Source organism: Dipodomys merriami, unplaced genomic scaffold, assembly GCF_024711535.1.
Source record: "Dipodomys merriami isolate MVZ:Mamm:240054 unplaced genomic scaffold, mDipMer1.0.p SCAF_446, whole genome shotgun sequence".
Classification (NCBI taxonomy): domain Eukaryota; kingdom Metazoa; phylum Chordata; class Mammalia; order Rodentia; family Heteromyidae; genus Dipodomys; species Dipodomys merriami.
In genome coordinates this window covers 394,784-414,417 of record NW_027206009.1, presented here as the reverse complement: position 1 = coordinate 414,417, position 19,634 = coordinate 394,784, and the positions used below count along the sequence as shown (strand labels likewise).

Here is a 19,634-nt window from a genome sequence, read left to right as displayed (position 1 = left end):
ATGCTCCTCAGGAGGCTGAGATCTGAGGATTGCAGTTTGAAGCCAGCCTGAGCAGAAAAATATGAGACTTTTATTAACTAACAAAAAGTCAAATGTGGAATTGTTGTCAAGTGATATAGTGCCCCAGCCTTGAACAATAAAGCCAAGCAAGAGTGAAGACCCTTGGTTCAAACTCAGCACACACACACACACACACACACACACACACACACACACACACATCCCTCTGTTGATCATAATGAGAGCTGGCACTGTGGTATACTGCTGTAATCCCGATATTCAGGAGACTGAGATAGGACATTTAAGACCAGCCTGGAATACATATCTTATGTGTCCATACCAAAACCTACACACAGATGTTTTCACCAGCTTTATTCACAATTGCCAAACGCAGAAGCAAATGCCCTTCAGTGGATGAGTGGATAAACCATGGCCCATACAGACAATGGAGTGCTAAAAAAGAAATAAGCCTCCATGTAGTCTCTGGCTACCCAATGACTCCAACTCTATGATCTGAGCAATGCAAAACTGTGAGGATAGGAAGATTTGTGACCTGGCAAGGACCGAAAGATGAATAGGCAAAGCATGGGGCTTTCAGAGCAAAGAAATGGTCACTGGTGTCTGGTGAGAGCTGTGAAGATCCCCTACTAGAGATAGGGATCAGGGCTCAGCATTTTGCCCCAGGTCTTTGACCTAAGATCTTGGGATAAGAATTCCTTCACAAAAGTAAGAATTTGGCAGTGTTTAAGCAAGAAGAAGCCAAAGGCAGCTCTACAGGGCAGAGCGAGGGTGCTCTGAGAAAGATGCTGTTCTGTGATCAGGAGGATGTAGGGTGAAAAAGTGGGCTGTGAGTGTTCCCCTCTGTTCCCGACACCTGGTACTTTCTTGCTGGAACACTGTGATCGACTGGCCCCATGGATTTCAAAGTTGGTCTGCTGATTAAATCTGGGTCATTGTGACATAACTGTCCAAAATTCCTTTTGAACAAAGGAAGGTTCTGCCAGATGCTTTCCTTAAGATGGATGTCCAACCTTGAGATAGCTATTATTTTTCTTTGCCAACACATTTGTGATCAGACAAGTCCTTTTCCCAAGTGGCATTTTAAAATCTTTAAGGCTGAATGTTTCTTTTAGCTATTCATGTTCTGTTCCCTGAATGCAGTGATTACTTGGGCAAGCAGGCTGGGTCAGGGAGATGGAAGGTTGTGTGTGTGTGTGTGTGTGTGTGTGTGTGTGTTTTTAAGTAACTGTTGCAGCTTAGTAAGGAGTATAAGACTTACAGCAAAGGCAGTACTGTCTGTGTGCCTGCCACCACGCTAGACGATGATAAGGTGCTTATCTCTGAATTCGGGCTGCTGTTTCCCACGCCTCACTCACTGGGATCTACCCCTTCTCAAACCTAGCCAGGTGGATGCATGTCATAAGCCCCCAGAGTGGACACCTCAAGAGTGAGAGGCTAGAGCAGACTTTGGTACTTTCTGCTCAGCTGGGGGTGGGCGGCGGAGGGAATGAAATGTGCCCTACCAAGTGAATGAAAAGTAGCACCACTTCCCTAGGATAAGATGAAACGGGGTCCCACGCAGCCTGCTGCCTTGGGACAGGACATTCATAGGTGTCCCATCCTCATTGGTGCCCGATTGCTGGACTTGCTGTTTTCTGTTCTCATCTCTGTTGTCTCCTCCTTCCTGTCCTCTGCAGCTCATTCTATTTAACTGACTTGAAACAACTCATGAATGCTTTCGTTTCTAATAAAGCATTTAAATTCTTTTTTTTTTTTTTTTTTTTGGTCGGTAGTGGGACTTGAACTCTGGGCCTGGGCGCTGTCCCTCAGCTCTTCAGCTCAAGGCGAGCGCTCTACCACTTGAGCTACAGCGCCACTTCCGGTTTTCTTGTGGTTTACTGGAGATAGGAGTCTCACAGTCTCTCCTGCCCGGGCTGGCTTTGAACCGCGATCCTCAGATCTCAGCCTCCTGAGTAGCTAGGATTACAGGCGTGAGCCACCAGCGCCCGGCAGCATTTAAATTCTTAAGTCCCCATTCCAAGACTTCATTGGCACAACATAACTTTTGAGATATATATTTGGTCATGGGGCTTGAACTCTGGGCCTGGGTGCTGTCCCTCAGCTCTTCAGCTCAAGGCTAGCGCTCTACCACTTGAGCCACAGCGCCACTTCCGGCCTTTTCTGCTTATGTGGTGCTGAGGAATCGAACCCAGGGCCTCATGCACGCAAGGCAAGCGCTCTACCACTGAGCCACCTTCCCAGCCCCAACTTTTGATATTTTGCTTGCACTGTTACTTAGTTCTAAGTGTACTGTGTGTGTGTGTGGTGTGTGAGTCGTGTGTGTGTGGTGTGTGTGTGTGTGTGGTGTGTGAGTGTATTGTGTGAGTGTGGTGTGTGTGAGTGTATTGTGTGTGTGGTGTGTATTGTGAGTGTGGTGTGTGTGGTGAGTGTGGTGTGAGTGTATTGTGGTGAGTGTGGTGTGTGGTGTGGTGTGTGTGTGTGTGTGGTGTGTGTGTATTGTGTGAGTGTGGTGTGTGAGTGTATTGTGTGAGTGGTGTGTGTGTGGTGTGTATTGTGTGAGTGTGGTGTGTGTGTGGTGTGTGTGAGTGATGTGTGTGTGGTGTGTATTGTGTGAGTGTGGTGTGTGTGTGGTGTGTGTGTGAGTGGTGTGTGTGTGGTGTGTGTGTGAGTGGTGTGTGAGTGGTGTGTGAGTGGTGTGTGGTGTGTGTGGTGTGTATTGTGTGAGTGGCGTGTGCGCACGCGCACACTGGTCCTGCGGCCCCACTCAGGGCCTGAGCTCTGTCCTTGAGCTTCTTGCACCACAGCTCCCGTCGCTCTTCAGGTGGTGAAATCATGGGTAAGAGTCTCCCGGACTTTCGGGCCCCGGCTGGCCTTGAACCCGGAGCTCCGGTCTCAGGCTGCGTGTGCGCCTTTTGTCTGCAGGGCTGGGTTTGCATTGGAGGCCTGTGTCTGCAAGGCAGGGGTGTGCCACTTAAACCACGGCCCCGTCCCGGCTTTGCGTCACTCGGCGGCCGACCCCGCAGCGCGGCGGGGGCCCGAGGCGCCAGACGAGCCCACCCACCGACCTGAGCGAGACCCAGCATCCGGGTAACTGGCGGGGAGGGGGGGGGGGAGGGAGGGGGGAGGGGGGAAGGGGGTCGGGTCGCGCGCGCCCGCGGCGGCACCGCCCCGCCCCGCCCCTCCGCGGGCGCGCGCGCGCACGCACTTCGCAGCGCGACCGTAAAGCGAGGCGCGGGCGTGTCGTGAAAGGGGCCGCAACGCGCAGAGTCCGGTTGACGACCACCGTTTTGGTTGACGGCCGGGACTCCATTTTGTCCGGGGCTGCTCTGCTCGCAAGTCGCTGCTCTCCGCGTCTTCTCTCGGGGAGAAAAGTTTCCGAGGGGGAAAAGTTTCCGGGGAGACCCCGGAGCAGAGGCCGAGCGCCGCGCGCGCCCCGCCTTGCGCCCCGCAGACGCCGCCCGCGCGGACCCGAAGCGGCGAGGAGATGCGGCCCCTGGACGTGGCGGAGCCGGCCGAGCCCGGGGAGGTGGAGGTGCTGGAGCCCGAGGAGGACTTCGAGCAGTTCCTGCTGCCCGTCATCCGCGAGATGCGCGAGGACGTGGCGGCGCGGGCGCGCGCGCGGGCGCGGCCCCGCGGCAAGCTGTGGGGGGCGGGGCGCGCGCTCGTGCCCGCGCGGACGCAGGTGGAGGCCGCGGAGGAGAGCGCGCTGAACCGCCTGCAGCAGGGCGCGGGCGCCGCCGACAAGGCCGCCCGCAGCGACAAGGCCGACGAGAAGGCGCAGGAGATGGCGAAGATGGCCGAGATGCTGGTGGCGCTGGTGCGGCGGATAGAGAAGAGCGCGTCGTCGTCGTGAGCCGGGCGGGCGCGGTGAGCGCGGCGGGGCGTGGACGTCCGGGGGGAGCGGGGGGGGGGGCCGGGAGCGGGGGGCCGCGGGGAGGTGGGGGGCCCCCCGGGGAGCGCAGTGGGGTGGGGGCCCCCGGGGAGCGCGGGGGGTGGGGAGCCCCGGGGGAGCGCGGGGGGGTGGGGTGGGGAGCCCCGGGGGAGCGCGGGGGTTGGGGAGCCCCGGGGGAGCGCGGGGGGGTGGGGGGCCCCGGGGGAGCGCGGGGGGGTGGGGTGGGGAGCCCCGGGGGAGCGCGGGGGGGTGGGGGGCCCCCGGGGAGCGCGGTGGGGTGGGGAGCCCCGGGGGAGCGCGGGGGGGTGGGGGGCCCCCGGGGAGCGCAGTGGGGTGGGGGCCCCCGGGGAGCGCGGGGGGTGGGGAGCCCCGGGGAAGCGCGGGGGGTGGGGGGCCCCCGGGGAGCGCGGGGGGGTGGGGAGCCCCCGGGGAGCGCAGTGGGGTGGGGAGCGCGGGGGGTGGGGGGCCCCCGGGGAGCGCAGTGGGGTGGGGAGCCCCGGGGGAGCGCGGGGGGGTGGGGAGCCCCGGGGGAGCGCGGGGGGGTGGGGAGCCCCGGGGGAGCGCAGTGGGGTGGGGTGGGGGGCCCCCGGGGAGCGCGGGGGGGTGGGGTGGGGGGCCCCCCCGGGGAGCACAGTGGGGGGGAGCCTCGGGAGTGGGGGCCCCCCCGGGGAGCGCAGTGGGGGTGGGGGCCCCCGGGGAGCGCAGTGGGGTGGGGAGCCCGCGGGGAGGTGGGGGGCCCCCCGGGGAGCGCAGTGGGGGGGAGCCTCGGGAGTGGGGGCCCCCCGGGGAGCGCAGTGGGAGCGCGCGCACTCCACAGGGGACGGGCAAAGCCGGGGTCGTTTTCCTGTCCCCACACGGGGTGCGCCCTCACTCCGGGGTGCAGTCCCTTAGAGAGAGATCCTACAACTCCAAAGTCTGGCGAACGCGGCCCCACGCAGAGCCAGCCCCCAGAGCTTTTCAGATTTTGCTAGAAGACCGAGGAGCATCACTACACCCCTCCCCGCCGCGTGCGGACGTCATGGCGCCGGGATTAACCCCTTGTTGACCGAGTCTCTCTATCTGCCCTAGGTTTCCAGCCAGTGGATTCTGGTCGCGTGATGGAGGAGCTGGAACCAGAGAGCCTTTTGTTTTTTCCCTTTTTTCTCTGTCTGCACTCTGTTCTCACTTACACTGCGTTTCTGCGATGGTCTGTGGTTGATGACCTCAATAGGCGTTCTGATGGTTGGATGTTTTGTTTGGGGAAATAACGTGTATTTGGAAAACGCTCCCATGCGCACGATTAGGGCCCGGATTGTGAGCTCCCGCGAAGTCACAAGTCACGTGTGTTCTGGGCTTTGGTGGTGGTTTGTAAATTCTGAGGTGCTTTGCTCTTTCCCGTGTGACCTGATCGCTCCCTGGAACTTTGCGTCTGTGTGTGATACATGAGTTCTGGAGGTGCTGAAGGGGCTGTGTTATAGAAGACTCCATGAAGCGCTGCTGAAGAAGGGACCAGACTTCAGCTGGGAACGTGGATGGGCCTGACCTGTCTGGGACTGATGAGCGGGAGAAGGGGGGAGGTGGATTGTTTGCATTTGGGGACTTTAATTCCTGTGTGAGACCAAAGGAGGAGAGATGTATTTTGTTCAAATTTTAAATTTTATGTGACACACTGTCTGATGTAACCCATTTGGTGAGTTTGTTTAGACAACCTAACTTGGCTCTATCTGACCTGGAACCTAGATGAGACCCTGACACTCCATACAAGCTGATGTCATACCCTCCTGCATTTTCAGGGTGTCTAGGCATAAAGTTAAAGGTTTGCGAAGGCCTGCAATGGGGGGGGGGAGAAACGTGGAAGTATCTGCAGTGGACGCTCAGTGGGCAGAGAGGAGGCATCTGGGAGGTCCGTGTGTTGTCCAGCTCCGTTCATTTCAGTAGCAGACCTGACAGATGTTTGAGGTCAAAACCCTACCGTGTTTGAAAAACAAAAAGTAACCTTACCATGTTAATAAAGTATTCACTTGCTTGAAAAGACAAAAAATTAAGAATTTTTGTTTAAGGATGAAGTCTTGAATATTCTTGCTTCCGAGACTCTGGGCCTCTGACAGAGGGTGGGGGGTTGGCTCTGCTGGAATCCCAGTAAAGAATGTTTTTGGTGCCAGGATGGTGGCTCTCGCATGTAATCCTAGCTACTCAAGAGGCTGAGATCTGACGATCTTGGTTCAAAGCCAACTGGGGCAGGAAAGTCTGTGAGACTCATCTCCAATAAACCACCAGAACATCAGGAGTGGTGCTGTAGCTCAAAGAGTAGCTTGCCTTGAGCTGAAGAGCCCAGGGACAGTACCCAGACCCAGAGTTCAAGCCCCATGACCAAAGTATGTGTGTGGCAGGGGAGGGGAGGAAATATACTTGGTTCTCAGTTTGGGGATGAACTTCACAGAACCCTATAGTTTAGGCCTTATCTTCTCACAGCCAAACCATCTCCAGTGTTTGAGTTTAGGACTATCTTAGCATTTGCACTAGGCATGTGGGTTGCCATACAAAGATCAAGTGCAGAATGGAAGGGTAGGTACAATGATGCACAGCCCCTTCCTAAGGGAGAGCTGTATCCTCAAGCTGCAGAAGGTGGGGTCAGCCACACCCCTTTCCAGTGTGGCCTGTATCCTGAAGGCCCTGTCTCATTACAGCCTGGGGTAGTGTGTCCTTCCCTTACACAGAAGTTGGGCCCTGAAGAACTCAGCTTTGTTCTAGTTTTCACCTTAGGAGAGTGTTTCCTGGGGAAGCTAGCTGGTAGGATATGAAATGAAGTCCTGCTCAGGAGTTCTAATGTAGAAATGCTCAGGGGAGCTGGGTACTCACTGGAAGCTCACTTGGAATTCTAGTTACTAAGGAGGCTGGGATCTGAGGATGACAGTTCAAAGCCAGCCCAGGCAGGAAAGTGTGAGACTCTTACCTCTAATTAACTACCAAAAAGCTAGAAATGGACCTGTGGCTCCAGTGATGAAGAGCTAACCTTGAGCAAAAAAGCTCAGAGACACCATTCAGGCCCTGAGTTCAAGCCCCAGGATTTGACTCGGGATGTGTACAGGACAGCTTCCTAGAGAAACAATTGGGAAGAGCCGCTGGGAATTTCCATCTAGAATGTTGGGGTGGGAAAGGACAGGGATCCTGGAATCCACCTTGAGAACCAGTCTAAGGGATTCTCCACCTGGGAGAACTTGGGAAAGCAGAAGGCGAGGCCCTTCAACTGGCCTGCTTTGGACACTGTCCTGGGGGGAGAGGGGAGGGGGACACCTTTCCAGTAACCTCACAGCTACAGCTTCATAAACAGTAGGTGACTGTTCACTGTAAACCCACAATCACTTTAATGGCACCACTTGTCCACCGTTGCCTTTGCAGCCTTCCCTGCCTCCCCTGCTGTATTACAAATTTGTATTACACAATGCACCTTAGGGCATGTGACTGCTGTGTGATGACTCAGGATAATGATCTCTGGAGATGGTGGCTACCATGGAGACACAGGGTCCAGGCCTCACTGAGCCGCCAGCACCCCCTACTGTTGATATTCAGACTGCATTTGGATTCTATTTGGTCCTTTGGTAAGGATGCTGCTCTGGTCTAGAAGGTCACATACACAGCCTTCCGACTCCCTAACAGATCCTCCAAGCCGACCTGGGACCTAGGGCCCAGCAGGGTGCCTTGAGCAGCACAGGAAGGTGGGGCCTTGTGTTTCCTTCACACCTGTGTCTTAACCCTTCTCCAGATGAGAGCTAGAATGGGCCTAGTCTCCATCTGAGGCTCCATTCTTACCCGGTGGTTGTGTGGAGTGCAGATTTATGGAAACCAGTTCAGAGCTGCATGAGAAGGGACACCTACAAAGTAAGCAGGTCACAAAGATAGAAGCATGACTAGACACGTGTCCCCTGTGTACTTGCCATTCCAAGGCACTCTATCAGTCCAAAGACATTCCCCTTCCAAAACTGAAACTGTCTCCTGCATAACATAATGCAATCCAAACTGGGCCTAAAACATTGTGGGCTAAGCTAGGCGCTGGTAGCTCATGCCTGTAACCAACCCTTGCTACTCAGGAGGCTGAGATCTAAGGATCCCAGTTCGAAGCGAGCCCATGCAGGAAAGTCTGTGGGACTCTTATTTCCAATAAACACCAAAAAGCCAGCAGTGGGGCTATGGCTCAAGTGGTAGAGCAATAGCCTTAAACAAAAAAGCTCAGGGACAGAGCCCAAGCCCTGAGTTCAAGTCCTAGGACCAACACATACAAAAGTTAAACAGGCTAATTCCTGTAATGTCACATGAACTAGGGTAGCTCAAGACCCTCTAAAGCCCATAGGGCCTTTGTAGGAAGTCAGCTAGACCGGCACTGAACCCTGTGAAATACAGAAGCGATGCAAATGCCGCCTGCTCCCAGGGAAGGCCAGTCAGGGTGAGACCTTAATTAACCACGCCTGTGACATGAATTCGGCATCTCCCTGGAGCTGAAGGGACAACAAACTGCTCAAGGATCTGGATACTTAACAGAGGTGCCCTGGTGGTGTTTGTGACTGCCCTGCCCTGCTCGTCCTATTACTTTGCCAAAGCAGAACTTGACCAACGCTCTGGAGGTGGATCCCTGGCAGAAGCCAGGCCGGACCCCGGAGCAGTTCCCGGCCTCCAGAAAGCCTTTGCTGGAAGTTCTTCCTTGGACTGAGTTTGCTGCTGTCCTTATGGATAATAAATACTTGTGAAATGACTCTGGTTGCAGACCAACTAGCTATTTCCTTCAAACTTCAGTGTCTTCTCTCCACACAACTCATTGGAAGGACTCAGCTTGGTAAAATTACAGGTGACCCTGGCATACCACAAACCCTGCAGAACAAAGATAAAGACAAATGAGCATTGTGTGTCAGCCACCAGCACTCCAGTGTTTTCCCACCTCCCCTCCCTCCCTTTTCTTCTTTCTGTGCCAGTATTGAGAGTTGAACTTAAGGTCTACACACTGTTCCTTAGGTTTTTCCCCCTAGGCTAGTGCTACTAGCCTTTTGCTGGTTAGTTGCCTTCTTACTAGCCAGGATTACAGGCAAGAGCCACCAGTGCCCAGCACCGGGGCCATTTTCTAGCTAGCACTGGAGATGTTAATAGTTTCTGAGAAAGGTCAGGGCATTCTAGATAGATGGCCACAGCCCCCCTTTAACAAGCTGAGCACGAAAGCGCTTCCTCCTGGGAAGGGTGCCATCCCCCCCTCTGCTGCCACCCACCTCACATTTCTGTCTGTAGGTCCCCAGCAAATCATCTGTGCAAACCTGGATCCACCTCTCCCTTGCTTTGACCATTTCACCCCTTCCTCCCCACTCTGGCAGCTGGTTCTCATAGCTGGGACCAGGCTTTTCTGCAACATTCAGTAATTAGACCGGTTGTTATTACCCATTGACTGACTGGTAGACAGAAGGGAGATGAAAAAGACACAGGTCCGTTGGCAAGCGTGCTCCCTGCCAGCCCTGAGGTCATCCCGCAGGGGACCCAAGGAGGTTGGGGACGTGCGTGCTCCTGTCCACTCAGTCCCGGTACCTCAGCCACTGCGCTCAGGGCCCCCATTTTTCTGAGTGTGTTTAATGACATAGTACTATTTTGCCAAAGACAAGCAACAGAGAAGAAATGAATTACAAGCGGGGTCAGACTCGCGGGGGAACAGCTGGCCACCGGGGCAGCTCCCTCTGTGGAAAGCAGCCAGGAGATCGGGCCTGGGGCCCAGAGAGGGCCCACGGGGCCGTGTCGGCGGCACGAAGCCGGCTGGGGGGGGGGCGCCCGCGCCGGGCCGCCACAGGCACGCCTCCCCGACGGCGCTGACGGGAAGCACACCGGGCTGGCCTGCGTGCTTCGCCCCCTCGGCCCGGCCCGAACCGCTGCCGCAGCCTTCGAAGGCAGCCGGGGCGGCTGGGGACACGCGGGGCGGGGCTCGTGTGGCGGGGTGGCGGGCGGCCGCGCGCCGGGCCTCCCGGCGCCCCCTGCGTGAAGCAGCAGACCCGGCCCCAGACGAAGGGGCGCGCCTCCGCCGGAGCCCGGATGTGAGGGCGTGCACGTGCTGGGCCGTCCCCGGGACGCTGACATCCCTTCCACCGTACTTTCCAGAATAACTGCGTCGGCGCCCACGGGGCCGGACCCCCCTTTCGGGCCACCACGACCTTTGCCCCCGAGGACCTCACAGGGGACCTCCCCACACACACTCCCTTCGGGAGATCGTTACACGAACAGGTGGGTGGGCGTGCGCGTTCCGGCGCACACGTGCGCGCGCAGGGCGGTGAGAAGCGGGCGGGCGGGCGGGCGCGCGCCAACGAGGGCGCGCGGGCGGGCGGTGGCACAGTGACGTATATTGCTGGCGCCGGAAGCGGGGGCGAGCGCCGGAAGCGGTCGCGGCGGGCCATGGCGGGCAGCCCCGCAGGTGCCGAGCTGCCGCGCGAGGCGCCGGCCGAGGAGGCCGAGCCGCAGGGCGCCGCGTGGAGCGGGGACAGCGGCACGGTGTCCCAGAGCCACAGCAGCGCCTCGGGGCCGTGGGAGGACGAGGCTCGCGAGGACCTGCCGCTGCTGCGGCGCGCCGCGGCGAGCTGCGCCGCCTGCCTGCTGCCCGGCGCCGGCGCCGGGACGCGGCCCGAGGTGGAGGCCCTGGACGCCAGCCTCGAAGACCTGCTCTCCAGAGTGGACGAGTTCGCGGGCATGCTGGACATGATTCGCGGCGACTCGTCGCACGTGGTGAGCGAGGGCGTGCCGCGCATCCACGCCAGGGCCGCGGAGATGCGGCGCGTCTACGGCAGGATCGACAAACTCGAGGCCTTCGTGAGGATGGTGGGCCGCAGCGTGGCCCGGATGGAGGAGCACGTGACCAAGGCGGAGGCCGACCTGGGCGCCTTCCCCAAGGCCTTCACGAAGCTCCTGCACGCCATGCACGTGCCCGCCCTCTTTAACCGGGCGCCCCCCGCCCGGCCTCCGCACGCGGCCTATGAGCCACCCGCCCTGTTTCGGACCGAAGACCACTTCCCGTGTTGCAACGACAGACCCCAACTCTGAGTCAAACTGCACGAGAACCCCAAATAAGAGCCTGAAGCATTAATTCAAGATCGTATTACTTCATATATGATGTTGCCGAATGGAATTTTAAAGTTCATTTTCTGCAGACCACTTCGCTTCCTTGATCCTGATACAAAGTGCCGTCTTCCAATTCTAACTTGAAGGCTGCTGGGTGGGGGATGGGAAGCCACATGAATGAACTTGTCCTCTACAATAGCACTGTTCTTTGTGGATTTTCCTACTCAACTAACAGTGTTATCTTTTCAAGATTTATATATTTATTACTGTGAGAAAAATTACCGAGCCATTAAAGCCTTATTAATCATAACTGTGATTCTGTCTTCTATAGCCTACTTTTACAGTAGAGGGTTCATTGTGTAGCATTCTTTTTAACTTTCCATAGCATGGGTTGTAAATGAAAGAAAATTAGGCGAATTCCAAGGAAACGTTGATTTTTTTTTTTTTGTTTACAATGAATTATGAAGTTGTATTTGGCAATACAACCCCGCAGTTTTAGTTTATCCATAGGGAACAAGTCTGTATGGTTATTCTTGCTGGGTTTATAACTGAAGTACTAGGTAAGGTTTTTAGTTTTACTGGAAAAACTTTCCTGAGAAATATTTCACTTATGTCCCAATTTGCTTTAAAATAGGCATGTTGTTCATATCTTGAGAGTGAGATAAAGCTAGCTTGGAAGTACCATCTGTGCCTGATGTGAAAAACTAACCTCAGTTACTGTAACATCAGTGTATCAGTGGAGAGGCCATTTGTGTGAAAGAATGTTAGGATTTTGTTCTTTCACCCTGTCCACAAGTCTCTTGCATATACAAACTTAGACATGAATTTTAGATAGTAACATCGAAGAAGCACTTAGTTTATGTAGTTACTATTTTGTGTCTGGACACATCTTTGAGGTTCTTAGAAAAGGTGGTGTAATCTGTTTACCTAGCAATGAAGGAGTTGGGGTGATGGTATTCACACCAATCACAGGCCTTCATACAAATGAAAGTGCACCAATCACAGGCCTTCTACTGACCACCAGGGGAAGTAGTCCCCCCTCAATAAGATCATCTAGAATTCACTGGGCCTTATGAGAAGTCCTGTGCAAGCTGTTTGAAAGCAGTGGTTGCATTGTCAATTCCTCAAGGTAAGAATTCCTCAAAAGAATACTCTATAAATGGGGCTATAGGAAACAGGTGTGGTTGAACGCAGCTGTAATTCTACCACTCAAAAGATTAAGTCAGGAAGAGCTCAAGTTTAAGGTCAGCATGGCTGACTACTATGCCACTTCATTGAGGTCAAATTGAGATTAGAATGAGACTATCTTGAGAATGACCAGACTCTGGTTGTTGACACCTCTCAGGAGTTTAGATATGAGGATCCTGGTTTGAAGCTATCCTTGGGCAGGAAAGCCCATGAGATTCTAATCTCCAATAAACTACTAAAAAGATGGGCTGAAAGTAGAACTGTGCTTCAAGTGGTAGAATACATAAAGAAGCTCAGGGACAGAGCCCAAGGCCCTGAGTTCAAGCCCTAGGACCGGTACCATTAAAAAATGGCAGCATATATTACGTATACTTCTCTTTTTTCCTTTGTTATTTTCTTTCTTCCTTTCCCTCCCTCCTTCCTTCCTCTCTTACTTTTTCTCCCCCTCTCCCTCTTTTCCGTACTGGGGCTTGACCTTTACTTAAGCTACCCCTCCAGCCTCTTTTTGCATTGGTTGTTTTCAAGGTAGAGTCTTGCTTTATGCCTAGGCCAGATTGGGCTGCTATCTTCCTATTTGAACTTTCCCGTGTTGCTGGAGATGACAGGCAGGCATCACTATGCCCCAGCCACAAGCTGAGATGAAGTCTCATTTACATTTTGTCTAGAATGGTTTCGAACCACAATCCCCCCCCCCATCCAAGTAGTGAGGGTTGCAGGCTTGAAGCACCCTACCCAGCTAAAATGCACACCCTTGAGCATGGCACCCTTGAGAGCCATCCGTCTAACCACACACGTAAAGAGCACATTCCTTTTGTTCTTGCTATGCTCACATGGCCAATGAGACCTTTTCTGAGGAAGAGATTTCGACCTCTCTTTTTTTCTTCCTAGGTCCTTGGCTCCATGGAGGCTGGAAACCCTGTTCTGGGAGCCTCAACTCTGGCTCCAACCCTCGGCACCCTGCCAGAGGTTCTCTCATCCCCATGCTCCTGGGCCACAGCCAACATGCCCTGAACTGGTGATTCCTGAGACCAGTCCCACATCCTCCAGCTCGGCCATATGTGAGCATAGAGACGGTGTCATTGGCTTGTCACCTAGCCAGAGGTTCCCTGCATTCCTTGAAGGCCACTCCAGCACATAGCTACCAACCACTACACCATCGCACCTCCTCTCCCAGCTGACAGCTTTACCTTGTTTTGCACCTAAGATGGTCTAGGGTGGAGAGGGCCTCTGGCAGGTGGCATCATCTGTGCTAAGAGCAGAAAAAGGATAAGGGGGCAGAGCAGCATGTGCAAAGGCCCCTTTAGTTGTTCACCTTAGGCATTTGGTCATGAAAATATAAATGCAAGAAACATCAGTATGTGGGATTTCCTTTCTTGATTTTTAGTTTAGTTCTATTTTGAACCGAGAACAGACATGGTATTTTTCATTGTTGTTGTTGGTCATGGGGCTTGAACTCTGTGCCTGGGCCCTATCCCTGAGCTCTTCAGCTCCAGGTGAGCACTGTACCACTTGAGCCACAATGCCACTTCCAGTTTTCTGGTGGTTAATTGGAAATAAGAGTCTCACATACTTTCTTGCCTGGGCTGGCTTTGAACTGCGATCCTCAGATCTCAGCCTCCTGAGTAGCTAGGATGATAGGCGTGAGCCATAGGTGTCCGGCTATGTTATGGTTTTTAATTTTAAGATACATTTTACAGCCCAGAGTGTGGTAACACGCAGAGTCTTTCCATGAGGTTTATGAGTAGATAGAGAGGAGTCCATGGAACCAGGCACACAGTGGTCTGTGTGGGGACTGTACTTCTTGGCTACTCAACCTGCTGGGCAGGGGACAAGTCTAGGGTGGTGGCAGTGGTGCTCACTCGGGACCTTCACATGGAAAGAGGTTGGAAAACCACACCCTTGCAGAGGGAAGGTGTGGATGCATGTGTGTGCAGAAGGCATTGTCACCAACTTTTTTTTTTTTTTTTGGGTCCAGTCATGGGGCCTGAACTCTGGGCCTGGGTGCTGTCCCTCAGCTCTTCAGCTCAAGGCTAGCGCTCTACCATTTGAGCCACAGCGCCACTTTTTGCTTATGTGGTGCTGGGGAATCGAACCCAGGGCCTCATGCATGCAAGGCAAGCGATCTGCCACTGAGCCACCTTCCCAGCCCATTGTCACCAACTTCTAACAGCAGGGGCTGATGTTCTTCACAGGGGGCTGTGCCTTCCTAGCAAGGGAGAGAGAAAGAGCAGTGTGTCGGAATGCCGCTAGACACCCACTCCCAGGCCCAGATCACAGGTGTTCAAGCTCCCTCTGCCCCTCTGAAGCTCCCTTACTCTTGGAGCCATGTTTATGTGAGCTGTTCCTCACTTTTCCTTCTCTAAAGTGGGCTTTTAGAGCAGAGCCTAACTCCTCTCTAGCTCTCCAGACAGTACCTGAAATGACCAGCAGGGAGCGTTTGAGCTGGGGACCCTTAGGAGGAAGGGGGTGGGGAAACTTCCTGGAGGACCTGGTCTGGACAGAAACCTGTGACACTGGATGTGAGGGAGGCCGGGCTGATGCACCAGCGCCAGCGCTGGCAGTAGCTGTAGGTGACACTCATGACCTCTAGACTCGATCCTGGGCTCTCTGGCAGCTTGGCAATGGGAAAGAGCAGGGGCTTGAGCAGCTGATACACCTGCCTCTTTCCTGCTGTATCCTAGCTGGGGAACCTCAGACAGGCCACCGCCCTCTTTGAGCCTCTGTCTTCTCATTTGTGAAGCGGGAAGGAGAGCGGCCCTGCCCGTAGTTGCACCAGGGCTTATTGGGTCTGATAACCTGACCAGCCCTCAACAGCAGTGGGCCCAATCCTGTAGTGGAAGCCGCGCCGGGGGTGAATCTGCAGCGGATTGCTGTGGGGGAGCGCAGCTAGCAAGAAGTGAGAGAGGTGACCCTGGTTTACGAGCATGGAGGCTGGGAGACCAGGCAGGCAAGAGGTAAGGGATGGAGAGAAATCAGAAAGAAGATACCGGACTCCCAGACTAGCTGCACGTGGGGCAGGGAAGGGGGCAAGGAAGGCCAGCCCAGACCTTCAGTGTAGGCACTGAGAGAATGGAGGTGCCCGTCACAGAGGCTGGTGGCTGGGTTTAGGGGAGGCTGGCAAGGAATTCTGAAGGGTGCCACATGGAAGCTTCCAGGCCTTTAGAAATCGTGGTTTTCATCCTTTCTCTGAGTCCTTCGGAGCTACGTGCAGAGCTGGGCCAGGCCAGTGCTCAGCTCCCATCCACCATGGGCTGCTGCTCTCATAAAACACCACCAGAAAATTCTAGGAAACAGAAATGAAAAACTAGAGGTAGACAGAAAAGCCCCAAACATGTCTTCACAGATCCAGTGAGGTGAGACTATCCCAGAGAATACAGACGGCCCACGCGCTCTCTGTACTGCTTCACTGTCTTCTTATCCCCATGCCTGGCCAGTTCCTCTCTCCACCGGCTCACTTCCTGCCACAGGTGGGAAAACAGAGGCCAGACAAAGGAGCAGAGGCTCCAGGGCATCCTGAAGTCAACCCCAGTGTTTCAGCTTCTGATAGTTCTTCCAAGTGTAAAGTCAGCTGGAGACACAATTACTGCTTGATGGAAATGGACAGACAGCAACCTGGTCTCTAGGGCCAGAGAAGTTAAGTCAACTGCCTGTGATCACACAGCCTGCAGGGAGCAGAGGCAGAGTGGAGCCCAGCAGGCTGGCTCAAGTCTTTGCTTTTAGCTCGCCTGAACAGCTTCATACATATGCACATTTGTTCCTTCTTTTCTTCTTTTCTTTTTTTTAGGTCCAAGACCAGAACTCAAACTCAATACCCGATGCTTTCATTCATTGGCTAGGACTCTACCAACTGAGCCACGGCCTCCAACACCCCCTGGAGCGCTCCAGGGGGAGGGACCAACATACAAAACACACGGAGGTCAGTGAAGCAAACCAAAATTTAAAACTTTTTAAACAAAACTAAAGCCGGATTATAGGAGATGGAAGTGACAGCCTGGGGTCTGATGGTTGACTTCGGGGAAGGGAGAGCCCTGAGCCACTTCTTCCCAGTTCAGAGGGAGTCATGGAGCCTGCAGTGACACTGCTTCAGTGTCCCAGGAGTCATTGGAGGCTTTCCTGGGTGGTCCACTCAGTGGTCACCCACAGGCCTGCACATCAGGCTCCACCCTGGTGACCAATAGCAACACTCAGTATCTGTAAGCTCTCTGGACATGCTGCCTGTGGTCACTAGAGGGCAGTGTGATGCCGCTGGCATCCCTGTGATACCCATTGCGCGTGAGCTAGTTATTGTCACTGCGGACAGGGAGCTAGCTCAGTATGAAACACCCCCTCCCTTCCTGCTTTGGAGACCCAATTCTCGGAAGTTTCCCCTTGCTCCAGCCAGCCTTATCTCTCGGGGATTAGCTGTCCACTGAGTCTGTCTGCTATACACTGAGTATACACTAAAGGTCGCTAGGAATGTGCCCCAGTACTGGCAGTGGGAGGTCATTCCTGGAAGGGTTCTGGACAGAAATGCTGAGCACATAGCTGGGCGCTGGTGGCTCACGCCTGTAATCCTAGCTACTCAGGAGGCTGAGATCTGAGGATCTCGGTTCAAAGCCAGCCCGGGCAGGAGAGACCGTGAGACTCCTATCTCCAATAAGCCACCAGAAAACCGGAAGTGGCGCTGTGGCTCAAGTGGTAGAGCGCTCGCCTTGAGCTGAAGAGCTGAGGGACAGCGCCCAGGCCCAGAGTTCAAGCCCCACTGCCGACAAAAAAACAAAACAAAAAAAAGAAAAAAGAAAAGAAAAAGAAATGCTGAGCACAACAAAACCAGAACTTTGTCACTTAATGTCTTCTTTAGATCCCGGGCTGCCACTCCGCAGGGCTGCAAGAATGAGAGAAAACATCCACAGCCCTCCCTTTAGAAGAGCCCAGAAACACTGGACCACTGGGACCACCTACCTTCCCTTGTGTGTGGGGGGAATCACACAGAAGCCTCTCCCTTGGGCAGAAGAAGATGGTTAGAAGACTGAAGAACCTCATCTGCCACTGCTCAGGCTGGTGGTTAGGAAGGCTCTTTCTCCCTGTCCCTCTGCCTCCAGACCCGATGGTTCCCTCGGCAACAGTGATTCAAACAGGAGCCGTCCAAGGCCCCGAGGCCCTGCTCTGGCTCTGAAATGTGCTGCACAGATCTCATCCTCGTCTGCCTGCTGTTCCGCCTGCCCCTGGGGTCTCCCTGTCAGCCCCATGTTTGGTTTGGTTTGGTTTGGCTTATTCTGGGGGAGCCCCATGATGAGGCACCCGTGTTGGTCAGAGGGCTGGGAGCAGGGTCCCGGGAGACAGCCAGCGTCTCTGCCGGAGCCCCAAGCACACAGAGGGCGGGCAGGGGCAGGGGCAGGGAGTCCACGGCTGACAGTGAGCCCGGCCCCTCTCAACAGCCCACCCTGCGTGGCCTTGCAGGGGGTTCTGTGCCAGCTGGGCAGCCTGCCTACACGCCACACACGACCCTTCCTCACCCCACACTGCAGCACATGCATGCACACCCCCCTGTGGTGAGCTCCACCCCCACAGGGGTCAGAGGTCAGGGCTGGGGGGGGGGCTGGGTCCTCCCTGGCAGCAGTGTTCTCTGTTCTGCTTCTCATGCTCACCCCGCAGTCCCTGCAGGCCCTCACTTTCTGGAGGTGTTGGGGAACATGTGCACAGAGCTTCCTCTACCTATGGGTTGGAAATTTAAAGTTGTGGTTTGTGTCCTGAGGGAGCAGGGAGGATGAGGGCAGGGGAGGAGGGGAGGGGCAGGAAGAGGGGGCAGAGGAGGCAGCAGACGTGGCCCTCTCCCCGTGCTGGAGGGGGCCCCAAGGCCTCCAGATTTGCACTTAACTACCTGTGCCCAGGCCGTGGCCCGGGGAGGAGGCAGAGGGGCCTCGTGCGTGTTGGCTCTGTCTCAGGCCATGCTGTCCTCCCTTCATAATGATCTTCTTCTTCCTGGCCGCTCTCTTGGTCCCCAGACCACGGGCTCAGTGAGCTATTCTGGGCTCCCTGCCTGCCCACCCTGGACACACTCAGGCCTTCTGTCTGCCCACACCGTCCTGCAGAACTTTCATAATGCAGCCTTGTTCCCCCCACTGTGCAGGCACCCGCGTCCGCTCCTGGGGGCCACGAGAGGAGGGGGCGGTGCCAGCTGGGGGGGAGTGGTCTGCACTTGGCCAGTTTCTAGGAAGACATGGGCTATGTGTGGCCAGCACGGGGGCCACCTCTTTGTCAGCAGCCCCTCCGGCTTCTGTAAGAGCAGAAGGCCGCTGCCCCGCTCCCCTGAGAGAGGCGTCCTGCTGAGGCCACAGGGGCGCAGAGCCTCCGCACAGGCTGTGCAGCTGAGCCTCCTGCCGCTGCCTCCTTTCTCCTCCTCCAAGGCTGAGCAAAGGTTTTCCTGTTTCTTGTTTCAATAGGGTTCTGGAGCTGAGGACTTCTTTGTATCATCCCCTGTTTGGATTTCACCACAGGTAATCCAAAGGGGTCCCCTGACCCCTCTATCTCCTCTGTACACTGAAATGCTTCAGGGGTCCAGGATAACTGCACCTGGCTCAGCCATGCTCCCTGGAGCCTAACCCAGCACCTGTCTCAGTCACAGCAAGGCTCACTGATGAACGCATGAGCCACCCAGTCAAGATCAGCAATCAACCTGTGCATCCGTGAAGCGGTAATTCAGTGCATTCATTCACTAACGAGACCAGGAGACACAGGCAGAAGACAGATTTTCTCTCTAGCAGGAATCCTTGTCTACGACATACTTTTATTCATTTGATCTTTCTCCCTCACCTTTAATCCCTTCCTGGGCAGAAGCAGGACCCACAACGAGTCCCAGGCAGGGGACACCAGGCCTGGCACACACAAGGCACAAGGAATGCTAATTGAGTAGCTAAGCCACTGCCATTTGCATGATCTTGGGACCTTTGTTTGCACCTGCTGTGTCATAAGCCTAGATTCTGCACACACACAGCCTATGTGAAGATGGCCACTTCCTTCTGGTCTCAGTGAAAACATCCTTTCCTTGGGGAAGCTGTTCTGGCTGCCTTTTCCACAGCTACTCTATCCAGCACCTGCTTGGCTCCTTCTGGATCTCCTTGGCAGAGGTAATAACTGTTCACCTGCTTCTGTTCCAATATGGATACTGACCTAAGCTGTCTGCCTCTCTGTGTGTCCTCTGTTCTAAGCAGGTCTTGTGGGATAATCATATGGTCTGCTGCAGGCAGAGGAGGCAGTTATTGATAATATGAACATGCATAAAGGCAATTATTCAGGTTCTAATATCGTTGGGAAGATTGTCGAATAAATCCCAGTGAAAAAGTTAACCTGTCCAGTCAACATGAGTGACTCAGACCCCTGAGTAATGTTACTGAGGTATTGTGGGTTATAGGAAAATTGGAAACAATTTGAATGTTCATAGAACTCCACAGTTCACAAGGTTGTCTTTAGGGTCTGGTGGGAAGAAGAGATATAGCAAAAT

General features: G+C 54.9%; 2 protein-coding genes across 2 annotated transcripts; both read left to right on the top strand.

Annotated features, from left to right (window-relative positions):
- The first annotated feature begins 3,296 nt into the window (after positions 1-3,296).
- LOC138808182 (MORF4 family-associated protein 1-like) lies at positions 3,297-5,933 on the top strand. Its single transcript, XM_069994124.1, has 2 exons — positions 3,297-3,888; positions 4,982-5,933. The coding sequence occupies exon 1, from the start codon at positions 3,506-3,508 to the stop codon at positions 3,872-3,874; it is 369 nt and encodes a 122-aa protein (XP_069850225.1). The 5' UTR covers positions 3,297-3,505; the 3' UTR covers positions 3,875-3,888; positions 4,982-5,933.
- Positions 5,934-10,287: 4,354 nt separating this feature from the next.
- On the top strand, positions 10,288-11,276 carry LOC138808192 (biogenesis of lysosome-related organelles complex 1 subunit 4-like). Its single transcript, XM_069994164.1, has one exon. It carries the CDS (start codon positions 10,307-10,309, stop codon positions 10,946-10,948), a length of 642 nt encoding a protein of 213 aa, XP_069850265.1. The 5' UTR covers positions 10,288-10,306; the 3' UTR covers positions 10,949-11,276.
- The last annotated feature ends 8,358 nt before the right edge of the window (positions 11,277-19,634 follow it).

Coding starts and splice junctions, on each gene's coding strand:
- LOC138808182 (XM_069994124.1), top strand. CDS start 3,506: ATGCGGCCCCTGGACGTGGCGGAGCCGGCCGAGCCCGGGGAGGTGGAG.
- LOC138808192 (XM_069994164.1), top strand. CDS start 10,307: ATGGCGGGCAGCCCCGCAGGTGCCGAGCTGCCGCGCGAGGCGCCGGCC.